At 49.8% G+C, this 21262-nt stretch overlaps 1 protein-coding gene across 1 annotated transcript; it reads left to right on the forward strand.

Moving 5' to 3' along the window:
* Positions 1-10309: 10309 nt before the first annotated feature.
* CLEC3B (C-type lectin domain family 3 member B) lies at positions 10310-20959 on the forward strand. Its single transcript, XM_003734829.5, has 3 exons — positions 10310-10462; positions 15511-15609; positions 20419-20959. The coding sequence occupies exons 1-3, from the start codon at positions 10354-10356 to the stop codon at positions 20817-20819; spliced, it is 609 nt and encodes a 202-aa protein (XP_003734877.3). The 5' UTR covers positions 10310-10353; the 3' UTR covers positions 20820-20959.
* The last annotated feature ends 303 nt before the right edge of the window (positions 20960-21262 follow it).

Below are 21262 nucleotides of genomic sequence, written 5' to 3' on the forward strand. Positions count from 1 at the left end.
AGTGAGTTTGAAAAGAACTTTCTGGCTTGCCATTGGGCTCAATTAGAGACTGAATACCCAACCCTGGGACCTCAAGTGACCTGAGCCACCCATCATGCTGGTTATTGTCAGACCCACCAGGTCATAAGGTTGGGTGGGTGCAGCAACAATCCATGCAGCATGAAAATGTACGTTTAGGATTAGGCCTGAGCAGTTCGGTGGGCACAACCAAGGAATATAGCAGGTAGCCCAGATTCCTCTGTCACTGCTGTCACCAGTGCCTCCCATCCACACTTATGGCCTCATGGGGGAGGAGACTCCTGCAGCCAGCTTCTGGAAGAGGGAAACCTGAGGAAAACTCCAGGTCTGGCTTGTGGATGAGTTGGTTCTCTATATTGATGTGTGCTCCGAAGGGACTGCTGCTGCATTACAGCCCTGCAGGACAGCAGCGAGAAAACTGAGTGCAGCAGTGCACTTGGTTGTTCAGTTTGCACAAAGGGATAAAGATAGGCATGGACTCCTGGGTAGTAGGGAGTGACTTGGCTAGTTGGACAAAGGCCTGAAAGGAGTAAGATGGTATGGTCAGAGAAAAGGGATGTGTATGGACTTGTGGGAATGGGCCAAAAAGGCAGATAGTCGAGGATCATGTGAATACCCATCAGAGGACTTTTTTTAGGGGAGGTGTTGAACAAGGTTTGGACTTCAGTTCTGGGTGGGATGTGTAGGTCATGGCAGACCACCGTTCATGGTGCTGCAGCGAAAATTGCTGGATGCATTTCAGGAGACATCATCAAAGATTCTGGAAAGCTCTGAGAGGATTGCGTGGCCTAAAATTCCAGAGAAGGGGGAGACTTTCTGGAGTGAGCAGCCTGTCACCAGCATTTCCTTCCTGGAGATTTGCAGATTCTGGACGTGGAATAAGAATCAGGCTTGGGAACATAGAGGAACTCTTTCGGGGAAGAGGAAACCTGCAAAACCTCTGGCAAAGCTGTGTAGGGATAGTGTGATGATTTAGAAACTGAAGGATCCCTAAACATATTTGTCAAATTCTCAGCCTTGATGGGAAGTCAGGGAGTTTCTGTTAAAGCAGATTGAAATCTCCTGTAGCATCCCATAGGGCTAATCTGTTTTTCTCCTCTTAGGTGAGCTATTATAGCTGAAGGCATCAGGTAAGTGCATGCCCAGTTTATTATTTTCAAAGTTACAAATCAGGTGATTTACTTATTGTCCCTTGAAGTGGAAGAACTTGAGGTGTGGAAAGAGGCTGTCGAGCTTCTTGACACACCAGGACATTGTGGTGGCTCAGACCACCCCTCCTCCTTCCCACAACTTTGCAGGTTGCTCAGCTGTCTCCCATGGGAGACCTCAGTTTGCTCTTTGAAAGAATCCCATGTGCAAGCAGGATAGAGATTGTTACCCCACTTCACATAAGAGGAGTTCGGTCTTCAATAACTCTTCCAAAAATTTGCCAGGTATCTCAGCCAAATTTGGAACTCAGGACTCATTTCTCTTTCCACTGCCACACTTAAGAGTTTTAAGGATAAAACAACAAGGACTGTGAGTCCTTGAGAGCTAAAACTTGGCTGAGTGGCTTATTGCTGTCCCCCAGGACCTACCTAACTCAGGGCCTGGTACACAGGGGCAGAGCCAGTATTTGAATGAATGACAGAGTATTAGGCCAACAAAGTTTTTTCGTTTTTTTTTTTTTTTTTTTTCCTTAGAGATAGGGCCTTCCTATGTCACCCAGCCTGGAGTGCAGTAGTATGATCACAGTTCACTGCAGCCTCCAACTCCTGGGCTCAAGCAATCCTCCTCCCAGCTCCGCCTCCTAAGGAGTAGGGATTACAGGTGTGAGCCACTGTACCAGGCTGTCTAGATGCTCTTACCTTTGAAGGGCATGTGGAAAGTTCTCTGCCTGTGTTACAGGCTGGGCTACATTTCTATTGACATGGGGCCAGTGGAACTAAAAGGAAACATCTGTGCCGGATGAGGGGTGGAATGGTTCCATGGTGGGCCAGAAGTTTGCATGTTATTTGGGCTAATATGGGTGGAGTGATCAGAGCTTGTTTAGTATAACTGAGACTTCCAACAGCTTTCAGAAAATAAAAGAAGGGGGGAAAAAAGAAACCAAGAAAGCTGAAATACGCCTCTAGAGCTCTCTTCCTATTTCTTTGCCTCTGTGTTTTGTTATTAAGATCACTTGTTGTACAGGGAAATTAACATGAAAAGACTGGTCTGTGAGAGTGGTGTGTTGGTGAACAGACATTTCCTTGAGGGCTGGGGGTCACACGTGAACATTAGTGCAGCATCACTCTCTTGGCTGAAGCCACCCCAACTTGCTGTACCATGGGTCAGTTGGGGTCTCGTGGACAGTGTCGGCAGATCTTTAATGCAAGGAAGATGAAATTTATATTGTCTTCCATATGTAGAAGGTAACACTGGCTCCACCAGGGCTATGGGTGAATCACTGCAGGTGTCTGCAATGGCATTCCACACCTGGCCAGGGAGAGTTGGGGGTGGACAAGAGGACCTGGATATTTAATGGCCATAAACTCAACAGTGGCAACAGATGAGTCCTGGGTGCTACAAAGAGCCCATGAATCTATGGCTTCCTGAATAGACAGTCTGGTCTGCCCACAGGAGGCACAGGCCCTGGCTCGGGAAAGCCCTTGAAAGCAAGTTTTGTTCTGGGGTCTGCACCACAGTGAAGAACATAACCAGCACAATTTTATGCAAAGGGGATTCTCTGGAAGATGGAAGCAGATTGAAATCTGTAGTATTCAGGAACCATATTGTAGAGGAACAGTTAAAAGGAAAACAGGAACAGAACATGGAGAAGGGACAGTCAAAGGACATGCTGGCCAGTGGCTGGCCTCTCATGTGACTGCTCCAGAGGCCAAACTGCCCCACCGCAGGGGGATCCTGAGGACAAGCCAAGTGTCTAGCAATGGAATTAGTTGCTTTTTCAGGTGATGAGCTGCCTGTGCCTGGAACGGTTTAAGCAACTTATGGAAAATCTGACAGGGTCAATGGAAAGGGACATCCCCCATTGAGGGGTGGTTAGACAATAGCCTCTTCTAACCTACTTTTTAACTCAGAGATCAAGAGACATTGGGCCACCGCATCTTTTTTAATTTTTAAACTTTTTGTAGATAGGGTCTTCCTCTGTCATCTAGGCTGGAGTGCAGTGGTGTGATCATGGCTCACTGCAGCCTCAACCTCTTGGGCCCAAGTGATCCTCCCACCTCAGCCTCCAGAGTACCTGGGACTACAGGTGCATGCCACCAGGTCTAGCTAATTTTTTTATTTTTTTGTAAATTCAGGGTCTCCCTATGCTGCCCGGACTGGTCTCAAATGCCTGGGCTCCATTGATCCTCCCACCTCAGCCTCTCAAAGTGCTGGGATTTTGATTATATGCATGAGTCACTGCTTCTGGCCAATTTGCATTTTTTGAGGACCACTGAAGCAACAAAAAAATGATGACATGCCCAAACAGGGTTACAAAAAATAATGATGTATTTTAAATGTTTCTATTTAATGAAATAGCATTTTTCACACCCATAGATATGACACAGGACAATATTCACAAGACATGATTTATTTATTTATTTAAGCTATTGCCTTGGGGGATTCTATTGCTCTATTAGAACTTTTTATTGTGGTAGAATATACAACATAAAAAATACTATCTGGGGCTGGGCGCAGTGGCTCACGCCTATAATCCCAGTACTTGTGGGAGGCTGAGGTGGGTGGATCATGAGGCCAGGAGATCGAGACCATCCTGGCTAATGCAGTGAAACCCCATCTCTACTGAAAATACAAAAATCAGCTGGACACGGTGGCATGTGCCTGCAGTCCCAGCTACTTGGGAGGCTGAGACAGGAGAATTGCTTGAACCCAGGAGATGGAGGTTGCAGTGAGCCGAGAATGTGCCACTGCACTCCAGTCTGGGTGACAGCGGGAGACTCCTTCTCAAAAAAAAATTACTATTTTAACCATTTCTAAGTGTACAATTCAGTGACGTTAAGTACATTCAATTGTATTGCAACCATCTACCTCCATAACTTTTTGTCTCTCCCTTCTACAACTGTGTATCCAGAAACACTAACTCTCCATCCGTCTACCCCAAGCCCCTGGAAACCACCATCCTACTTTCTGTCTCCCTGATTTTGGGGTTTGTGTATTTCTTTTTAAATTTTATTTCAGGTTCTGGGGTATATGTGCAAGTTTGTTACATAGGTAGACTTGTATCATAGAGGTTGTTGTGCAGATTATCTCATCACCCAGTTAAGTCTGGCACCCATGAATTATTTTTCCTGATCCTCTTCCTTCTTCCACCCTCCACCCTCCGATAGGCCCCAGTGTGTGTTGTTCCCCTCTTTGTGCATGTTCTCACTTATAAGTGGGAGCTAAATGATGAGAACATATGGGTACCTTTAAAGTTGTGAGATGAATTTGCCTTCTCTCAGAAGTGTCAGTGCGTCTCTGGGTTGTATAGACCCTTCTCAAAAGACAAGCCAAATCTGGACCAGAAGAGGCTCCAAGATAAAAGCCACTTCCTTCCTTCCCTGATTCTACAGAAGTCATACTCACAGCACAGTGGACTCCCAGGTTCTCGTAGAGGAACTCTGTGTTGCATGCACACATACACACATGCACGCACACACACCTCGAAAACCTGCGGGTGAAAAGACCAAAGACATTGCTTACTGCTTAACTCCTTACTGGAAACTCCCAAGCCAGTCTCCTTTCTGAAGTGTGAGCAGTTCACCTGATGGGCTAGTAGGAGGGTCACACTCCCGCCAGTGAAGGTGAGTCCCAACTTGCTTGTGGGCTAATGTTGAACACATGCTTACTATCTCTCTGCTGCCTCACTGGGTCCCCCAGTGCATTCCATGCTCAGCAGCCAAAGTGCTTTCTCCACAGTGTGCTCTGATCCCAGCCCTCCCCAGTTTCGTTCTCCATTGCCCCCCTTCATGGTCTCCAGGTTTGTGTCCAGAGTCTTTTAAGATGGCTTGATGACTCTGCTAGCTACATATCCAGCTTTATGTCTTCACTGCCCTGTCTTCATCATCTCAGGATCTAGAACATAAGATGCTTTTGCTTGGCTCCAAGACTCTGCTCATACATTTTCCACCTGGAGCCCTGTGCACATTCTTCCTCCCCTCACCTGGCCACACCCTCTGTGCCCCTTCCTCAGCCTGGGGGCCACCTTCCTTCCTGCCCTGGCTGTGTTTAGTGCCCTGTGAGATGCCACAACAGTCCCCATGGCTTCAACCATCAGCTCACCCTAGAACACTTGGGGCCTCTGGTTGCCGCTTGTTTAGAAACCATACTTTGTTCATTTCTCTACCACTGAAGGGCCAACACAGAGTTGGACCAGTGTGAGAAAACCAGGAAAGCAAAGCAGTTAAAAAAAAAAGAATATTAATTTTCCTTTACCATCTGCTACCCACCCAGAGTTCCAGGAACAAGGCTCCTTGTTAGGTTACGTAATCATCAGGCTCCAAATTCTCTCCTGAGGGTCCAGCTGTGAATATAAAACCCTTCCCATTCTGAGAATGGGAGAGGTGGAGCCCAGTGTTGCTCAGAGGCCGTGCAAACGCTCTACTCCCACCCTTGGCAGGACCGCTGTGCACTGAGCCAGCCCAGCTGGCCTTCTGCTTTCCTGGCCTACATAACAGATCCCTCCCTAATTCAGATAGGGCAAGGCGGGGTCCCTGAAAGGCAGGGAAAGCCTGAAGTACATAGTATTGTTATTTTCTTTTGGAAGTCTCAGACTCACAGAAAATTTGCAACTACAGTACAAAGAACATTTTCTCCTGAACTTTGTAAGTCGTCAACACGGTGTCATATCACTAACACTTCAGTGTGTGTTTCCTACAGACAAGGACACTCTCCTACATAATTACAGCACACCATCAAGTAGGGACTGGAACAGGGATACAGTCATGCATTGCTTAACAATGGGAATACGTTCTGAGAAATGCAACATCAGGGGACTTCATCGTTGTGCTACTATGACAGATCACTTACACAAACCTAGATGGCACAGCCTACCACGTGCCTAGGTTCTAGGGTAATGGCATGTTGCTCCTAGGCTAAAAACCTGTACAGCACGTGACTGTGCTGGATACTGTAGGGAGTTGTAACATCATGGTGAGTATTTGTGTATCTCACACAATTTTACTCCATTGAAACAGTGGAGTAAAAATATGGTGTAAAACAGCAGTCCCAATCTTTTTGGCACCAGAAACTGGGTTCATGAAACACAATTTTCCCATGGATGTGGGGCTTGGGTGATGGTTTCAGGATGAAACTGTTCCACTTCAGATCATCGGGCATTAGATTTTCATAAGGAGGGTGCAACCTAGATCCTCGCATGTGCAGTTTACAGTAGGGCTCCTGCTCCCATGAGAACCTAATGCTGCTGCTGACCTGACAGGAGGCAGAGCTCAGGTGATAATGCTCGCTCACTGTCACTCACCTCCTGCTATTGGGCCCAGTTGCTAACAGGCCATGGACCAGTACTGTGGACCAGTACTGGTCCATGGTCCAGAGGTTGGGGACCCCTAGTATAAAAGATAAAAACTGGTACACTGGTGCAGGGCAGTGTACCACCCTGGTACCATGAATGGAGCTTGCAGGACTGGACATTGCTCTGGGCAGTGAGTAAGTGGTGAGGGAACGTGGGGGCCTAGGACGGTACTGTATACTACTGCAGACTCTATAAACACTGTACACGTTAGCTGCACTACATTTTTTTTTTAAATATTCTTTTTAATAATAAATTAACCTGATCTTACCATAACTTTTTTTACTTTGTAAACTTTTGAAACTCTTCTAACTTTTTGACTCTTTTATAATATTTAGCTTAAAACACAAACGCATTATATAGTTGTTCAAAAATATTTATATCCTTTTTCTAGTTAGTTTTTTTCTTTCTAAACTTTTTCTTAAAAACGAAGACACAAACACACATTAGCCCATGCCTACACAGGGTCAGGATTACCAGCGTCACTGTCTTCCTCCGCCACCTCTTGTCTCAGTGGGAGGTCTTCAGGGGCAGTCACATGCATGGAGCTATCATCTCCTATGATAACAGTGTCACGTTCTGGAAAACCTCCTGATGGACCCACCTGAGGCTATTTCACAGTTAACATTTTTTTTTTTTTAATAAGTAGAAGGAGTACGCTCTAAAATAATGATAAAAAATATAGTACAGTAAATACATAAGTGAGTAACATGGTCATTTTTATCAATGTATTAGTTTGTTCTCACACTGTTATAAAGAACTGCTCAAGAATGGGTAATTTAGAAAGGAAAGAGGTTTAATTGACTCACAGTTCTGCATGGCTTGGGAGGCCTCAGGAAACTTACAATCATGCTGGAAGGCAAGGGAGAAGCAGGAACCTTCTTCACAGGGCAGCAGGACAGAGTGACTACAAGCAGAGGAAATGCCAGATGCTTATAAAACCATCAGATCTCGTGAGACTCACTATCATGAGAACAGCACGGGAAAAACCCCCATGGTTCAGTTATCTCCACCTGGTCTCTCCCTTGACACATGGGGATTATGAGGATTACAATTCAAGGTGAGATTTTGGGTGGGGACACAGCCTAGTCATATCATTCTGCCCCAACCATTCCCAAATCTCATGTCCTTACATTTCAAAGCACAATCATGTGGGGCAGAATGATACAGCTTGATGTGTTCTCATCCAAAATCTTATCTTGAATTGTAATGCTCATAATTCCCATCTGTCAAGGGAGAGACCAGGTGGTGGTAGTTGAACCATGGGGGCAGTTTTTCCCATGCTGTTCTTGTGAGTTCTCACAAAATCTTGTGGTTTTATGTGTTTGGCAGTTCCTCCTGCATTCATTCTACTTCCTGCCTCCTTGTGAAGAAGGTGCTTGCTTCCCCTTCGCCTTCTGCCACAATTGTAAGTTTCCTGAGGCCTCCCCGGCTGTGCAGAACTGTGAATCAGTTATACCTCTTTCCTTTCTTTTTTTTTTTTTTTTTTTTTGAGACGGAGTTTCGCTCTTGTTACCCAGGCTGGAGTGCAATGGTGCGATCTCAGCTCACCGCAACCTCCGCCTGCTGGGTTCAGGCAATTCTCCTGCCTCAGCCTCCTGAGTAGCTGGGATTACAGGCACGCGCCACCATGCCCAGCTAATTTTTTGTATTTTTAGTAGAGATGGGGTTTCACCATGTTGACCAGGATGGTCTGGATCTCTTGACCTCGTGATCCACCCGCCTTGGCCTCCCAAAGTGCTGGGATTACAGGCCTGAGCCACTGCGCCCGGCCCGAACCTCTTTCCTTTCTAAATCACTCAGTCAGGCCGTGCTTTAGAGCAGTGTGAAAACGGACTAACGAAGCATGTGCTTTGCATACTGTATGTGCTCTACGTTGACATGACAGGCAGTGCAGTTTGTTTACACCAGCATCACCACGAACATGGGAGTAATGAGTTTCACTCCGACTTTACAACCCCTTACAGCATCACTAGGTGATAGGAATGTTTCTGCCCCATTATAATCTTATGGAACCATATCATATATGTGGTCTGTTTTTGACTGTAATATCATAATGCAGCATGTGACAACACATCACTGCCATGTGCTCCTCAGACCCCACTGGGTTTCTTTATTTGTCCCAATTGCATCCTTGAGAATGGAGGGTCCAGTTCAGAATCACATACTGCATTTAGTTGCTCTGTGTCTTCAGTCTCCTTCAGTCTGAAACAGTTCCTCAGCCAGGAGTTTTGCAAAACGCCTCTCCATTTGGGATTGTCTGATATCTCTCTGGCAGGAGTCCCGTGGGGTGATGCCACATTCTCACTGCAGCCCCTCAGGTGCCGCAGACCTTTTCTTGGTCCCATTATTGATATTTACCTTGGTCACTGGATGAGGTGGTATCTGCCAGGCTTCTTCAACATGAAGTTGCTCTTTCTCTTCAGAATGGGTAAGTACTTTGTGGGCAGATACTTTGAGAACATCAGACTTTCAATGCATCCCCTTACTTACTTCTATCTGTGTGCACTGGCGGCTTCCCATCTGTCGCTGTTGCTATGTTGGTGTCCAAATTGTCCCTGATTCTGACCACTAAAGCCTCCTTCAAGCTGGCTTTGTGTCCTACCGACATGTTCCCATGATTCTTTAAGCACTTCCTTATTTTCTTGCAAAACAACAAGTTCTGTGCTCATTTTCTGCACCCCACCCCTACTTCCCAGTGCTAGAAGCAGCCGTTTCTCCAAGGCGTTCTTGTTCTTTTAGTGGAAAGTCATCTTCAGAAGCCAGTATTCGGGTGCTAGGAGTGCTCCAGGCCCCCCAGTGACAGTGGTGACTAGACCACACACATTTCCATCTATATTTATGGGTTTATCTTTACGTATTCAAGACCACAAGTGCACACCAATCATTCCAATTTTAATCCTACACCACAGGATTCATTCTAGTTTTCGCTCCATATACGTTAACTCCCTTCTCTGACAATAGGAAACTTGACTCCCACTGTCTTGGGTAGATATATTTGATTAGTATCCCTGTGTGTAACCAATCTCCTGTCTCTGCCACCAGCCCACATGGATCTGGTGGGGCCTTCACTTTCCAGGATGCTCCCTCCACCCTGCTGGGATCCCATAACCCACACCAGTCCATGCATTGAGGGCACATTCTCCCCACATCCTCTCTGATACCTCTGGGGCACCATGGCTTCTCCCTCCCCCACCTTTGCTATGCCTTACTTCGTGGCTTTAGGACAGGACTGAGGAGAAAGGGAAGACAAGAAAGAAAGGACTCCCTTGTATTTTTTAACCAAAAAAATGCATCAAGTACATGGAGACACAGCCACAAAATAATCACAACAAATATTCTAAACCAATCAAACAGCCAGCCCCAGATCACTCTATAAGGGGGCATTGCTGCCCCTTGACAACCTAACCTCACTGAGCCTCACTTCCTCAATGGTAAAATGGGGAAAGGATAGTGCGTCCCTCATGGTTTGGGTGTGAGGCTTCTGTGAATTAATATCAGTGAACAGCCAGCCTCAGCCCCTACCCAGGGTAGCTGCTCTACAGATGTAAGCATGACAACCACCATGTGTTTCTCAGAATCCTAGAAAATAAGGGCTCCTTTCAAGAAGGCAGGGCCAGGATGCTGGGTGGGTGTTCCCTGGGCAGCAAGCTCTGTGGCTCTCAGGCCTTTGTCCTTCTGCAGGCTTTTGTGTTTGTTTCACTTTTTTGGCACGCCTTCAGCCAAATCGGGGAGGGTTTCCTGGACAGAGGTCCTTTGGCTGCTGCCTTAAGATGTGCAGCCTGGGCTGTGGCTGTCACTGCATTCGGTCCCAGACCCACTGCAGCCCGTGCAGCAGCATGGATCTCTGGGGGGCCTACCTGCTCCTCTGCCTCTTCTCCCTCCTGACCCAGGTCACTGCCGAGCCACAAACCCAGAAGGACAAGAAGGCTGCAAATGCCAAGAAAGGTAAGGAGGGGGACAGGGACCTATGCCATCTGCCAGGGGGCAGGTCCCCCTCTCCTTACCTGTCCTTATGCTCCTTTCCTTCATTCTCCTCCTTTGTGAGTCATCTAGGGAACTCGAGTAAAGTGGGCTTCGGGGCCTGAGGGAGTTCTCTCATAGCAGGGGTGATTGTCAGAAGTGTAAGAATCCCTGACTCTCAGAGTTGGGAAGAAACTTCCAGATCATCCAAATTGATCTTTGCTCTCCTCCCCACTTTCCCAGTATTTTTAAGAAAGCAAGCCTTTGGCCTGGGAGTCTGGAGGTGCTTAGCCCTCACCAGGGAGAGCTGCACAGGCTGGGCTTTGTAGTCTCCCAACCTCAGTTTCCTCAACTGTAAAATGGGGACAGTGGTATTTGCTCAAAGACTTCTCAGGAATATTTTGTGACACAAAATATATAAAGGCTCCTCACTTGATCCTTGATGAACAAGGAAAAGAAAAGGGGGAAATGAATTCGATTTTGTAGCATATCACAGACTTTAGGAAATAAAAATGTAACTCAAACTAGTCCACCAGAAGCAGCTTTGCTCTCTTCTGTAGCCTCTGGGTTTTGGGGTGTCCCTTGGTTGCCATGGCTACAGCAAGACCTGCCCTTGCAGCCCCGCCTGCACTGAGGTCACACCAGGCTGTGTTGTGACAACATCAGCGGAATGCCATGGCAATGGACTGGGCTGCCACCCCCACAGGGATCAGAAGGTAGAAGAGAGTCCAAGGGGATGAGGGTGGGGACTGAGGCCAAGAGACGAGCAGTAGGATCAAGGCACAGAGAAGGAAAGAAGGGGCTGTGGGGGCCTCCCTCAGGCCCTCCTGGGGCTGTTCATAAATGGACTGTTGCCCACTGGCCAGGAGCTGGTGCCGCACATAAAGGGATGTCAGGGACATGGAGCCCCACAACGCTGCGATAAAGAATGGGGCAAATCTGGCTGCTGATAAAAAAACATCTTCAAGATTCAGTTTACAAAGTGAACAAAGAAGGGTTCAAAAGAGAATGGATATGATACTGACATTTGCTTTGAAAAAGGGATCTATATAAGAATATGTTTTTACTTGTACATGTCTAAGTTCTTTATGGAAGGATCCACAAGAGTGAGTAACAGGGATTACCTCTGGGGAGAAACACCGGGGGTTTGGGCCAGTCTCAACTGGGAAGGAAACCAGCTTTCTGAACTGTTTGGATTTTAAAAAATTATACGCATATATTACCTTCTGCAAAACGTTCATTTAAAAAGAGAAGACAATACCATGCATGGCTATGTCTACGAGCATCAGCCAAAATTGCCGCCAAGGAACAGCCTTTGTAAAAGATGCAGCTGCAAAGCAAGTTTTAGAGTTTTGAATGTGAAAATCATTGCCAGCTTCTCAAGTTTACCAGAGAGTCAGTATTAATATAATTATGGAGGTCCTGTATTCACTCATGTAAAAGAAAAACAGGGTCAGAGCATGTGATGCCTTGGTTCTCTCCAGGTGGCACACTTGAACCCTGGCCCTACGTAGTCTCCATAGAAGGGGCTCCTGGAGGTCCAGAGCCAGAGGCTAACAGAGCAACCATCCAGGCCCTGCCTCTTGCTGAAACCCACACCAGTCTTCTGACTCAGCTGGGTGTTCCTTTCTCCCACCTACCTACATGGCAGGTGCTTATGAAGGGTCCAGTGTATATGCCCGGGACACAGCAGAAAAACACGGTTCCTACTCTTAAGACATGAACCATGGTAATTCTCACTTGGGCATCAACATCATCTGGGAGACACATTAGAATCCAGGTGCCAGGTGTGGTGGCTCATGCCTGTAATCTGAGCACTTTGGGAGGCCAAGGAGTGAGGATCACTTGGGGCCAGGAGTTCAAGATCTGTCTGGCCAACGTGGTGAAACCCCATCTCTCCTAAAAATACAAAAATTAGCTGAGTGTGATGGTGCGTACCTGTGGTCCCAGCTACTTGGGAGGTTGAGGCAGGAGAATTGCTTGAACCCAGGAGGCAGAGGTTGCAATGAGCTGAGATTGCACTACTGCACTCCAGCCTTGGTGACAGAGTGAGTGAGACTCCGTCTCAAAAATAAATCAATAGCCGGGCGCCGTGGCTCATGCTAGTAATCCCAGCACTTTGGGAGGCCAAGATGGGTGAATCATCTGACGTCAGGCGTTCAAGACCAGCCTGGCCAACATTGTGAAACCCCATCTCTACTAAAAATACCAAAATTATTTCTGTGTGGTGGCACATCCCTGTAATCCCAGCTATTCAGGAGGCTAAGGCAGGATAATCACTTGAACTCAGAAGGCAGAAGTTGCAGTGAATCAAAATTGCGCCACTGCACTCTAGCCTGGGTCCCAGAGTAAGACACCCATCTTGGCTGGGCGTGATGGCTCATGCTTATATAATCCCAGCACTTTGGGAGGCCAAGGAGGGTGGATCACCTGAGGTTGGGAGTTCGAGAACAGCTTGACCAACATGGAGAAACCACTCTATTAAATATACAAAATTAACCGGGTGTGGTGGTGTATGCCTGTAATCCCAGCTACTTGGGAGTCTGAAGCAGGAGAATCGCTTGAACCCCAGGTGGCAGAGGTTGCAATGAGCCAAAATCGCACCATTGCACTCCAGCTTGGTTAACAAGAGCGAGACTCCATCTCAAAAAAAAAAAAAAAAAAGAAAGAAAGAAATAAAAAGAGTCCATCTCAAATAAATAAACAAAATAAAAATCAAGAATTCAGGTGCCTTGTCCCATTGCTGGAAATGCTGGTTTCGGAGACTTGGTGAATTTAGCATCTGCCTTTTCCACAGGTCTTTAGGATTCCTAGGAGCAGCCAGGATTGAGAATCTCAGGAGCAAACTGGTTACAGGGCTGGTGCTCAAAAGTAGGGGAGAAAGTCCAGAGAAGGGACAGTCATGCCAGAGGAGACCAGTTGGTGCTTGGGCCAAGAGGGGAAGAGAAAGTGGCAGGACTGGCAAAGGAAGGGAATACCAGCATGTGCGGAGTCCTTGTCCTGGCCCTCAGGGTGGGTGAGAAGCAGGGAGCCTAGAGTACTTCTGGGAGCTCATCTGTTTCCGGGGCCACATGGTTACACCTGGCAGGGAAGCTCAGGAGGGAAGGATGGCCTCGTAGGAGTCACAGACCTTTAGAACAGGGAACTGGGGGAACCGGGAGGCCATTCATTCCAATACCATGCATAGGGAACCTGAGGCTCAGAGAGCAGACCAGCACAAAGGCCTCCTGACTCTTTGCCCGGGGCTGTAGAGACACCTCTACTCCCACACCTTCCTCAGGTGGAGCCTAATGTGATTAGCTTCCTGTTCTTTGGCCAGTCCCTGGAGGAAACTGCACATATGGGTGCCTTGGTGCAAATTACAAAAGGTACCCCCTCTAAACTGATAAATTACAGAAAGGCATCCCTTTTTCTGGTCTGACCCAGTCTAGTCAGGGCAAGGCTTAGGAGACAAATGGGCCTTCATGTGTCCCTCAGCAGAATGCCTTTGTGCAGTGCCCACTTGTACAACCTCACATGGCACCCTGTGCTGGTGCATCACGTGACCGGGTACCGTACTGATGTAAGTGGCCGAGGCAGTCCCTGCGTGAGGCACACATGACCTCAGGCTACTTTGCCAGCCCCAAACTCTCTCTTTTCTGCCTTGCTCATCAGGGTGTTTTTCCTCCTATTCCATAAGTTACATCACTAATTTCAGTATACACAAGCACGTGTCTTGCCGTGATTCTTTTGCAAAGGCATCTTATGGGTGGATGAAGGCTCTGATCTCACTCTCCACGAATGTAGAATGTATGCAGACACAGCCAAATGGACCTTTAAAATGTTTCTCCACCCACTCCCCCAAGCTAAGTGCAGCCTTTCCTAAAACTCTGGGGCTTCAGAAAGACCGGTGTCCACCCCAGGAACTCTCAACTTACACACACATAGAAATATGCTTCCCCGCACCCTCAGCTTACACACACATAGAAATATGCTTCCCCGCACCCTCAGCTTACACACACATAGAAATATGCTTCCCCGCACCCTCAACTTACACACACATAGAAATATGCTTTCCTGCCTGCCCCTGCTGACTCCTGCATGACCTCCCAGCAGGACAGCTCCTGTTAGGAATCTGTTTGTGTGCCATGGGAAGGTGGGGAAGAGCATGGCTTCAGAGCCATGTGTGCCTGGGTTCCAGGCCAGCCCTGCCAGCTGCTGGCTCTGCCATCCTTGGCAGTTGCTTCAGGGCAACCTGGGTTTCCTCGTAGTGAAATGGTGGTGGTGTAGAATGACATGTTACCCGTGTCATAGGGTTGATTATAAGCATCACATGGGATAATAGAACGGGTTACCTGGAGCCTGACCTTCTTCATAAGAGTGGAAAACCTGGGTTCCTTCTGCCCTCACCTTACTAGTAGCTATGATGGGCACACACCCAGCCAGGCCCTGAGGTAGGCAGCTCTGCGCTTCATTTCTCTTAGTCTTCTCCAGGGTCCTCAGAGGTGGAGCTGTCATCATCCACTTCACACATGAGGAAACCAAATCCAGAGAGGCTGAGCAGCTCCCCCGGGCCGCCACGTCTGTGGGACTTCTGAGCCCTGCACATGCATGCCCCAGGCTTGAGTGCCTGCCTGCTGCTCTGCTTTGCGTTCCTCCAGCCTGGTGGAGTCAACCTGGGGGCTCTTGAGGGCTCCTGCTCTGCTTCCTGTGCTGTGTTCTTCCCCGGAGCTGAGAAGGTAGCTGGGTGGTGGGGGGTCACTGAAGCCTATGCCTGCATCCTCCTCCCAGGCCCTGCTAAATCCCAGCTCTTTCTGACCCCCAGCAACAATTCCAAACAAACACAGCACAAGAGCAAGTGAAGGATGGGCCTTGCTGGCAGAAGTTACAACTGGTCAATTAGACGACCACCAGCAGGGATAGAGAGACAGAAAGTTTCCCAAGATATCAAGGTTGAGGGGAGTCTTTTCCTCTTGTCCCTCTGCAGCTGAGGTGGGATCTTTCCTTTCCAGTCCCTGCCCCACCCTCACATATTTCCTCCTGTTTCATCCTAGATGTTGTGAGCCCGAAGATGTTTGAGGAGATCAAGAGCCGTCTGGACAGCCTGGCCCAGGAGGTGGCCCTGCTGAAGGAGCAGCAGGCCCTGCAGACGGGTGAGTGCAGGCAGTGGCCTCTCTGGGCAGGAGCGCCTGAGAGAAGGGCCCACCAGCAGCCAGCAACACGCTTCTTGCCTCTGGCCAGCATCAGGGTCCTGGCTCCATTAGTCTAGGCCTAGGGGTGAGGGCCCCAGGTTCAGGGAGTCCCACCTCTTCCTCTTGGGGAGATCCCCTGACACGTGTCTGCAAAACCCACCCAGATGTGCACAGCCAAATCTCTGGCCACAGCTGGGTGGTGTGGAAGTGGGGATGTTCCAAGAGGACAAAAAGTTTTCCAACAAGAATCCACTATTTCCCGCTAGAAGTGACCCCAGAGTGCTCGATGGGGCAGAGGTAGCAGCCCACCCTAAACAAAGCTACCAGGAGCCTCGCTCAGCTGGCCTCTGCAGCCCCAGGGAGCTCCACACTCCTGTGTGTCAGCAGCTTTGCTGATACCATCTCTCTTATCAGTAACTACAACGAGGTGGGATTTGTCAGACCCGTTTTAAAGATGCAGCAACTGAGGCATACGCAGGTGCTGAACCTGGCTCACACTCACCTGGCTGGTTGGTTTACTCGTGGCAGAGCAAGGGTTGATGGGAGGCAGCCTGCCTGTGCCTAGGTGCTCCTGGCTCCGCACTAGCCAGCTGAGAGGGGAGGCACAGAATCACCAAGAATAGAGCCGAGGCGCATGGTAAGCTCATGCCGTCTGGCCAGCCTGCCTGACAGTCCGTTGCTTCTCACTCTCCACCTTCCTGCCATATCGTCTGCATTTTCCTCACACCTCCAATTTACCTACCTTTATGTGACCTTACCTCCCGTTCCATGGAGAACAGACTCATGACAGTAGTTGTTACTGACACGCGAGCCCACTACACGCTGGAACTGTTTGAGTACTTGATGCATGTTAACTCATTCACAGCAAACCCATGCAGTGGTCCTGTTACTGCATCCTCACCCCCACTTCCCACTGAGAAGCAGCCCAAATGAGAAGAGCCTCACTTATCTCTGCTATGCTGCCCCTGAAATTAAAAACTGGGAATCACCTTGACTCCTCAGCAGACCTATAAACTACTGTGCATCCACAGCCCTCTCTCACCTGTTGCTTTTGTGACTGAGGCCCATCCATCCCCAAGGCCCTCCTTTTCCCTCCTGCCTCCTCAGAAACCCCCAAGAGCCTTCTCACCGGGCAGTGTTACACACAGGCTCCCACTGACATCCTTTCCTTCAGCATTCACACTGCCATCTTTCTGCACTCCCACCACAGGGCCTTTGCACGTGCTGTTTGGGCAGCCTGAATTGCTCCCCCACAATCCACCTCCATTTATTATGCCTCCAGCATTGCCTTCTCAGAATTCCCTTCTCCCTCTCCATCAGGCTCCTCAGGTATAAGCTCCCCCAGAACAGTGTCCTCTGTTTGATCACACCGACTGCAGTCTGGAATGACACGCTCATTTGCTGATTTGTGTCTGCCACCTCCATTAGACTGCAGTCAGCCCGAGCACACAGGGACTGTGTGTGCTTTTCATTGTGCTTGTCTCTCCTGCTACCCTGCCCAGCATAGTGCCTGCCACATAGCAACACCCAGTCAGTCTCCATTGAAGGAAGGACAAACACATGACTTTGGACAGCTTGCTTAGCATGGCAGGTGAAGGGAGAGTGCTCTAGAAAAGGAATCACCAAGAATAGAGCCGAGGAGCATGGTGAGGTCATGCCGTCTGGCCAGAGATGTTTTTGAGTTCAGGTGATAGAAAACCCTTTGGGAGGCCGAGGCAGGTGGATCACGAGGTCAAGAGATCGAGATCATCCTGGTCAACATGGTGAAACCCCATCTCTACTAAAAATACAAAAAATTAGCTGGGCATGGTGGCGCGTGCCTGTAATCCCGGCTACTCAGGAGGCTGAGGCAGGAGAATTGCCTGAACCCAGGAGGCGGAGGTTGCGGTGAGCCGAGATCGCGCCATTGCACTCCAGCCTGGGTAACAAGAGCGAAACTCTGTCAAAAAAAAAAAAAAGAAAGAAAGAAAACCTACCAGTGGCTTAAACAAAAAGTAAGTCTTCAAGTAGGTAGTTTTAAGTTTTTGTTCAGAAGTTTCACCTCATGATCTCAAGATGGCTGCCCCAACTCCAGGTATCATGAGTGCATTCAAGGCAAGGAGGAGGAAGAGTAGCCCGACCACATCTGTCTCATTTATTGAGAAAGTAAACGTCTTCCACGTCCATCTCATTCACCAGAACTCTGTCGGACGGCCACCTGCCGCTTTAGGAGCATCTGAGAATGCAAGAATGTAGCTTTTCCAGGCTCTACAGTGGAGATGGATAAGGGACAAGAGATTGGGGAGCAACAGTGTCTGCCACAGAGGGAATGTTTAGAATGAACCAAGGCCACTCTGAGCCTCAGTCTCCTCATCTGTAAGACAGGCAGGTAAACTCTAAGGTCTCGCTCACGTCTAAGCCATGTGATGTACAACGTCAATTGTAACCCAGGCATCAATTGCCCCCTGGGATGAGGTGATGATGTGGGGACCTCCCTGCAGAAAGTCCATGACATGTAGATCCCCAAAGCACCTCCCCCATGTCTGCTGATTTCTAGGAAGTTCCTGGCCTCCTGGACTCCTTGGGGACTGTCCTCACAACCCAAAGATCACCTTGTCAATAAAGCATTCCAGAGCTCTGTTGACCTAACCAAAGAGTTGAAGGAATCAGGGACAAGCTTTCCCTCCTCCAACCAGCACACGCATGAGAGGTACCATACTACATTTCTGCCAGGCACAAGGAGGCAGAGGTGACCTAGTCAGGACCTTCCTCCCTGGGAACCTCAATGTATTCATGGAATCACTTGAGCCCTTGAAAGATGTGCAGAAATCAGAGATCAAGAAGGTCGATTCCACACAGATGGCAGGGCAGGAGCAGAGGTGTTCAGGACTAGCATAAATCAACAGGATCATGAATAGCCAGACCAGAGCAACAAAGTGTTAGCCGCAATGATAGTAACATTGACCTAGGATTACCTATGTGTTGGAGGGAGGTTCAGGCAAAGCTCCTGGGAAGCAACTCTGAGATAGAACTTAGTCCACAGGATGCTCATCAGGGGACACTCTCAGGATCAGCCCCTGTGTTAGGGAAGGGATGGAAGGAAGCAGGAGTGGACAGAAGGAGAAGTCGAGCTACAGTGTGGTGCCATGAAAGCCTCAGCTGACTGCAGGGAGCCCTGATGACGGGATGACCCTTCAGCACGGTTCTGAGTTGGGGCAAGAGGGCTTATGGGTCAGTCTTGGGGGCAGGCTGCTTACGGGAGGGGCACAGCCTTGGAAGAGGTAGCTGTCTTCTGCTGAGGCAGTCCCTGGAGGAGGCTGAGAGCTGAAGACTGTCTTTCTGCAGCACTCCCAGCAGCCAGGGCAGTGAGTCCTTCAGCCCCAGCAACGTGTGTCAGTGTCCACAGCAGGAAGGAAAGGCAATGAAGGCCGCCTGGCTAAGCCGCAGAATAGCACGAGGTAGGGCAGCTGACCTGGGGCAGAGCCTGCAGGTAGACACCTCAGTAATGCTTCAGGCCCCATGTTTAAAGTTGGGTGTGGTGTCAGATGCCCATGGGACATGGGGATGCTCTTCCATGGATATTTGTTGAGTGGAATGGAAGTAACCGTGAGTGAGTAGGATTGGGTGGAGGGGAGTGCAGACCTCCCCAAAGGTGGCAGGGTCAGCAGCAGGAGAACAAATGCAGACATACACCTGTGCACCACAGAAATCTTAAGTAAAAGGTGAACGATTTATACCCTCTCAAGACACATCAGCGTATGTCTAGCTATTTTAGCTAGAAATAAAGCTGAAATGCAAACTGCAAAACAAAACACATTCTATCCTCCTAACTTGACCAAATATGTGCCTTCATCACTTTGGGGCTAGGCTCAAACTGAGAATTCGTGGGTGCTTCAGAGTCTGCTGCCTGATCTCCAGCCCCTGACCACAGCCTGTGCCCAGCCCTTCCTGTCTTCTCGTCTGTCTGAGGGCTCTTGCAGTCTCAGCTCTATCGTCCCAGCCCCACCAGTCCTCAGGAGAACTGACCCTGCAAAAGGCACTTGGCAGGCCCTGGAATCTTGCTTGGGCTGTTTGGGCAGAGATTTGGGGTCCTGCGTACCTGGAGTTTGGTGTGGTCTCTAGGTAAGCAGGTGCCCTGGCTCTGCAAGCTGCTTGATCTTAGCAAGGTGCACGGAGGAAGGAGAACCAGGGCAGGTGGCGGTGGCTTGGAAGCTGACTCTGAGACAGAGCTAATTTATTAGGGCAAGCCCTGGGAGCCACACATCTTGGGGTTGGGGGAAGAGGAAGTGAGCAGAGGGAGAAGTGAGCTGCAGTGCAGGCACAAGGCCACCTTCTGTGACCCCAGAAGATGGGGTGGGTAAAGGCCAGAGCTGACCGAGCTGGAGGCCTGGGAAGGGGTGTGAGCTGGGGCTGGGTGCTTCTGTAGCACAGGGGTTGCCTTTGCTCCCAGCGGGTCATGTCAGGAGCACCAAGACCCCTTGAGTGGGAATCTGGGTCTGCACTGCAGTGGCCACCACAGCCAGGTCCTCAAAGTGTGGGCCCCATCAGGACCCCTTTGCCTGGGTCACAGCCAGGTCCTCAAAGTGTGGCCCCACCAGGACCCCTTTGCCTGGGTCACAGCCAGGTCCTCAAAGTGTGGGCCCCATCAGGACCCCTTTTGCCTGGGTCTAGAGGCTGTCAGGACTGATAAACCAGAATGGGATGGAGGATGGTGGGCCTGGCCTGGGCAGCTGGCTCTTTGCCTGGGGAACAGGGGCACCTTCGGTGACAGCCATTTCTCCCTGCTCCCAGTCTGCCTGAAGGGGACCAAGGTGCACATGAAATGCTTTCTGGCCTTCACCCAGGCAAAGACCTTCCACGAGGCCAGTGAGGACTGCATCTCGCGTGGGGGCACCCTGGGCACCCCGCAGACGGGCTCGGAGAACGACGCCCTGTACGAGTACCTGCGCCAGAGCGTGGGTAACGAGGCCGAGGTGTGGCTAGGCTTCAACGATATGGCGTCGGAGGGTTCCTGGGTGGACATGACCGGCGCCCGCATCACCTACAAGAACTGGGAGACCGAGATCACCGCGCAGCCCGACGGCGGCAAGACGGAGAACTGCGCAGTGCTGTCCGGAGCCGCCAACGGCAAGTGGTTGGACAAGGGCTGCCGCGACCAGCATTCCTACATCTGCCAATTCTCCATCGTGTAGCCCGCGGAGTGAGGGCCGGGGGGCCTGGAGGAGGGCTGGGCCCGGGGAGGCCGAGAGGCGGGGTGGTGACCTTGCAGTCCCCATTTCCTCCGTGCGCTTGGAGGCTCTTTTTACAAATAAAGTGGGTGCAGCTTAGCGGAGAGGAGAGATGCTGTAGTCTGTGCTGGGCCCACGGAGCGGGGGTGGGGGGTGGGGGGCAGGAACCGGCCCGAAAGACCCCTCCGAGATGAAGGAGGCGAGACCGGGGGCGGTGAAGGAGGGCGAGCTGAGCGCACGCTCTTCCTGACACAGGAGGGTGGGAATGAGCGGAGGACCCAAGAGAGAAAGGAGGGAGATCAAAGAATGGGGAGATCAAAACGCCCCTCTCTGGCGGGGAGTCGGGACCAGGGCCTGCCCACAGGGGAGATGGGCATTCCCCATCTTCCTCAGCACATCACGGGAGC

The sequence above is a fragment of the Callithrix jacchus genome, chromosome 15, assembly GCF_049354715.1.
Source record: "Callithrix jacchus isolate 240 chromosome 15, calJac240_pri, whole genome shotgun sequence".
Classification (NCBI taxonomy): Eukaryota; Metazoa; Chordata; class Mammalia; order Primates; family Cebidae; genus Callithrix; species Callithrix jacchus.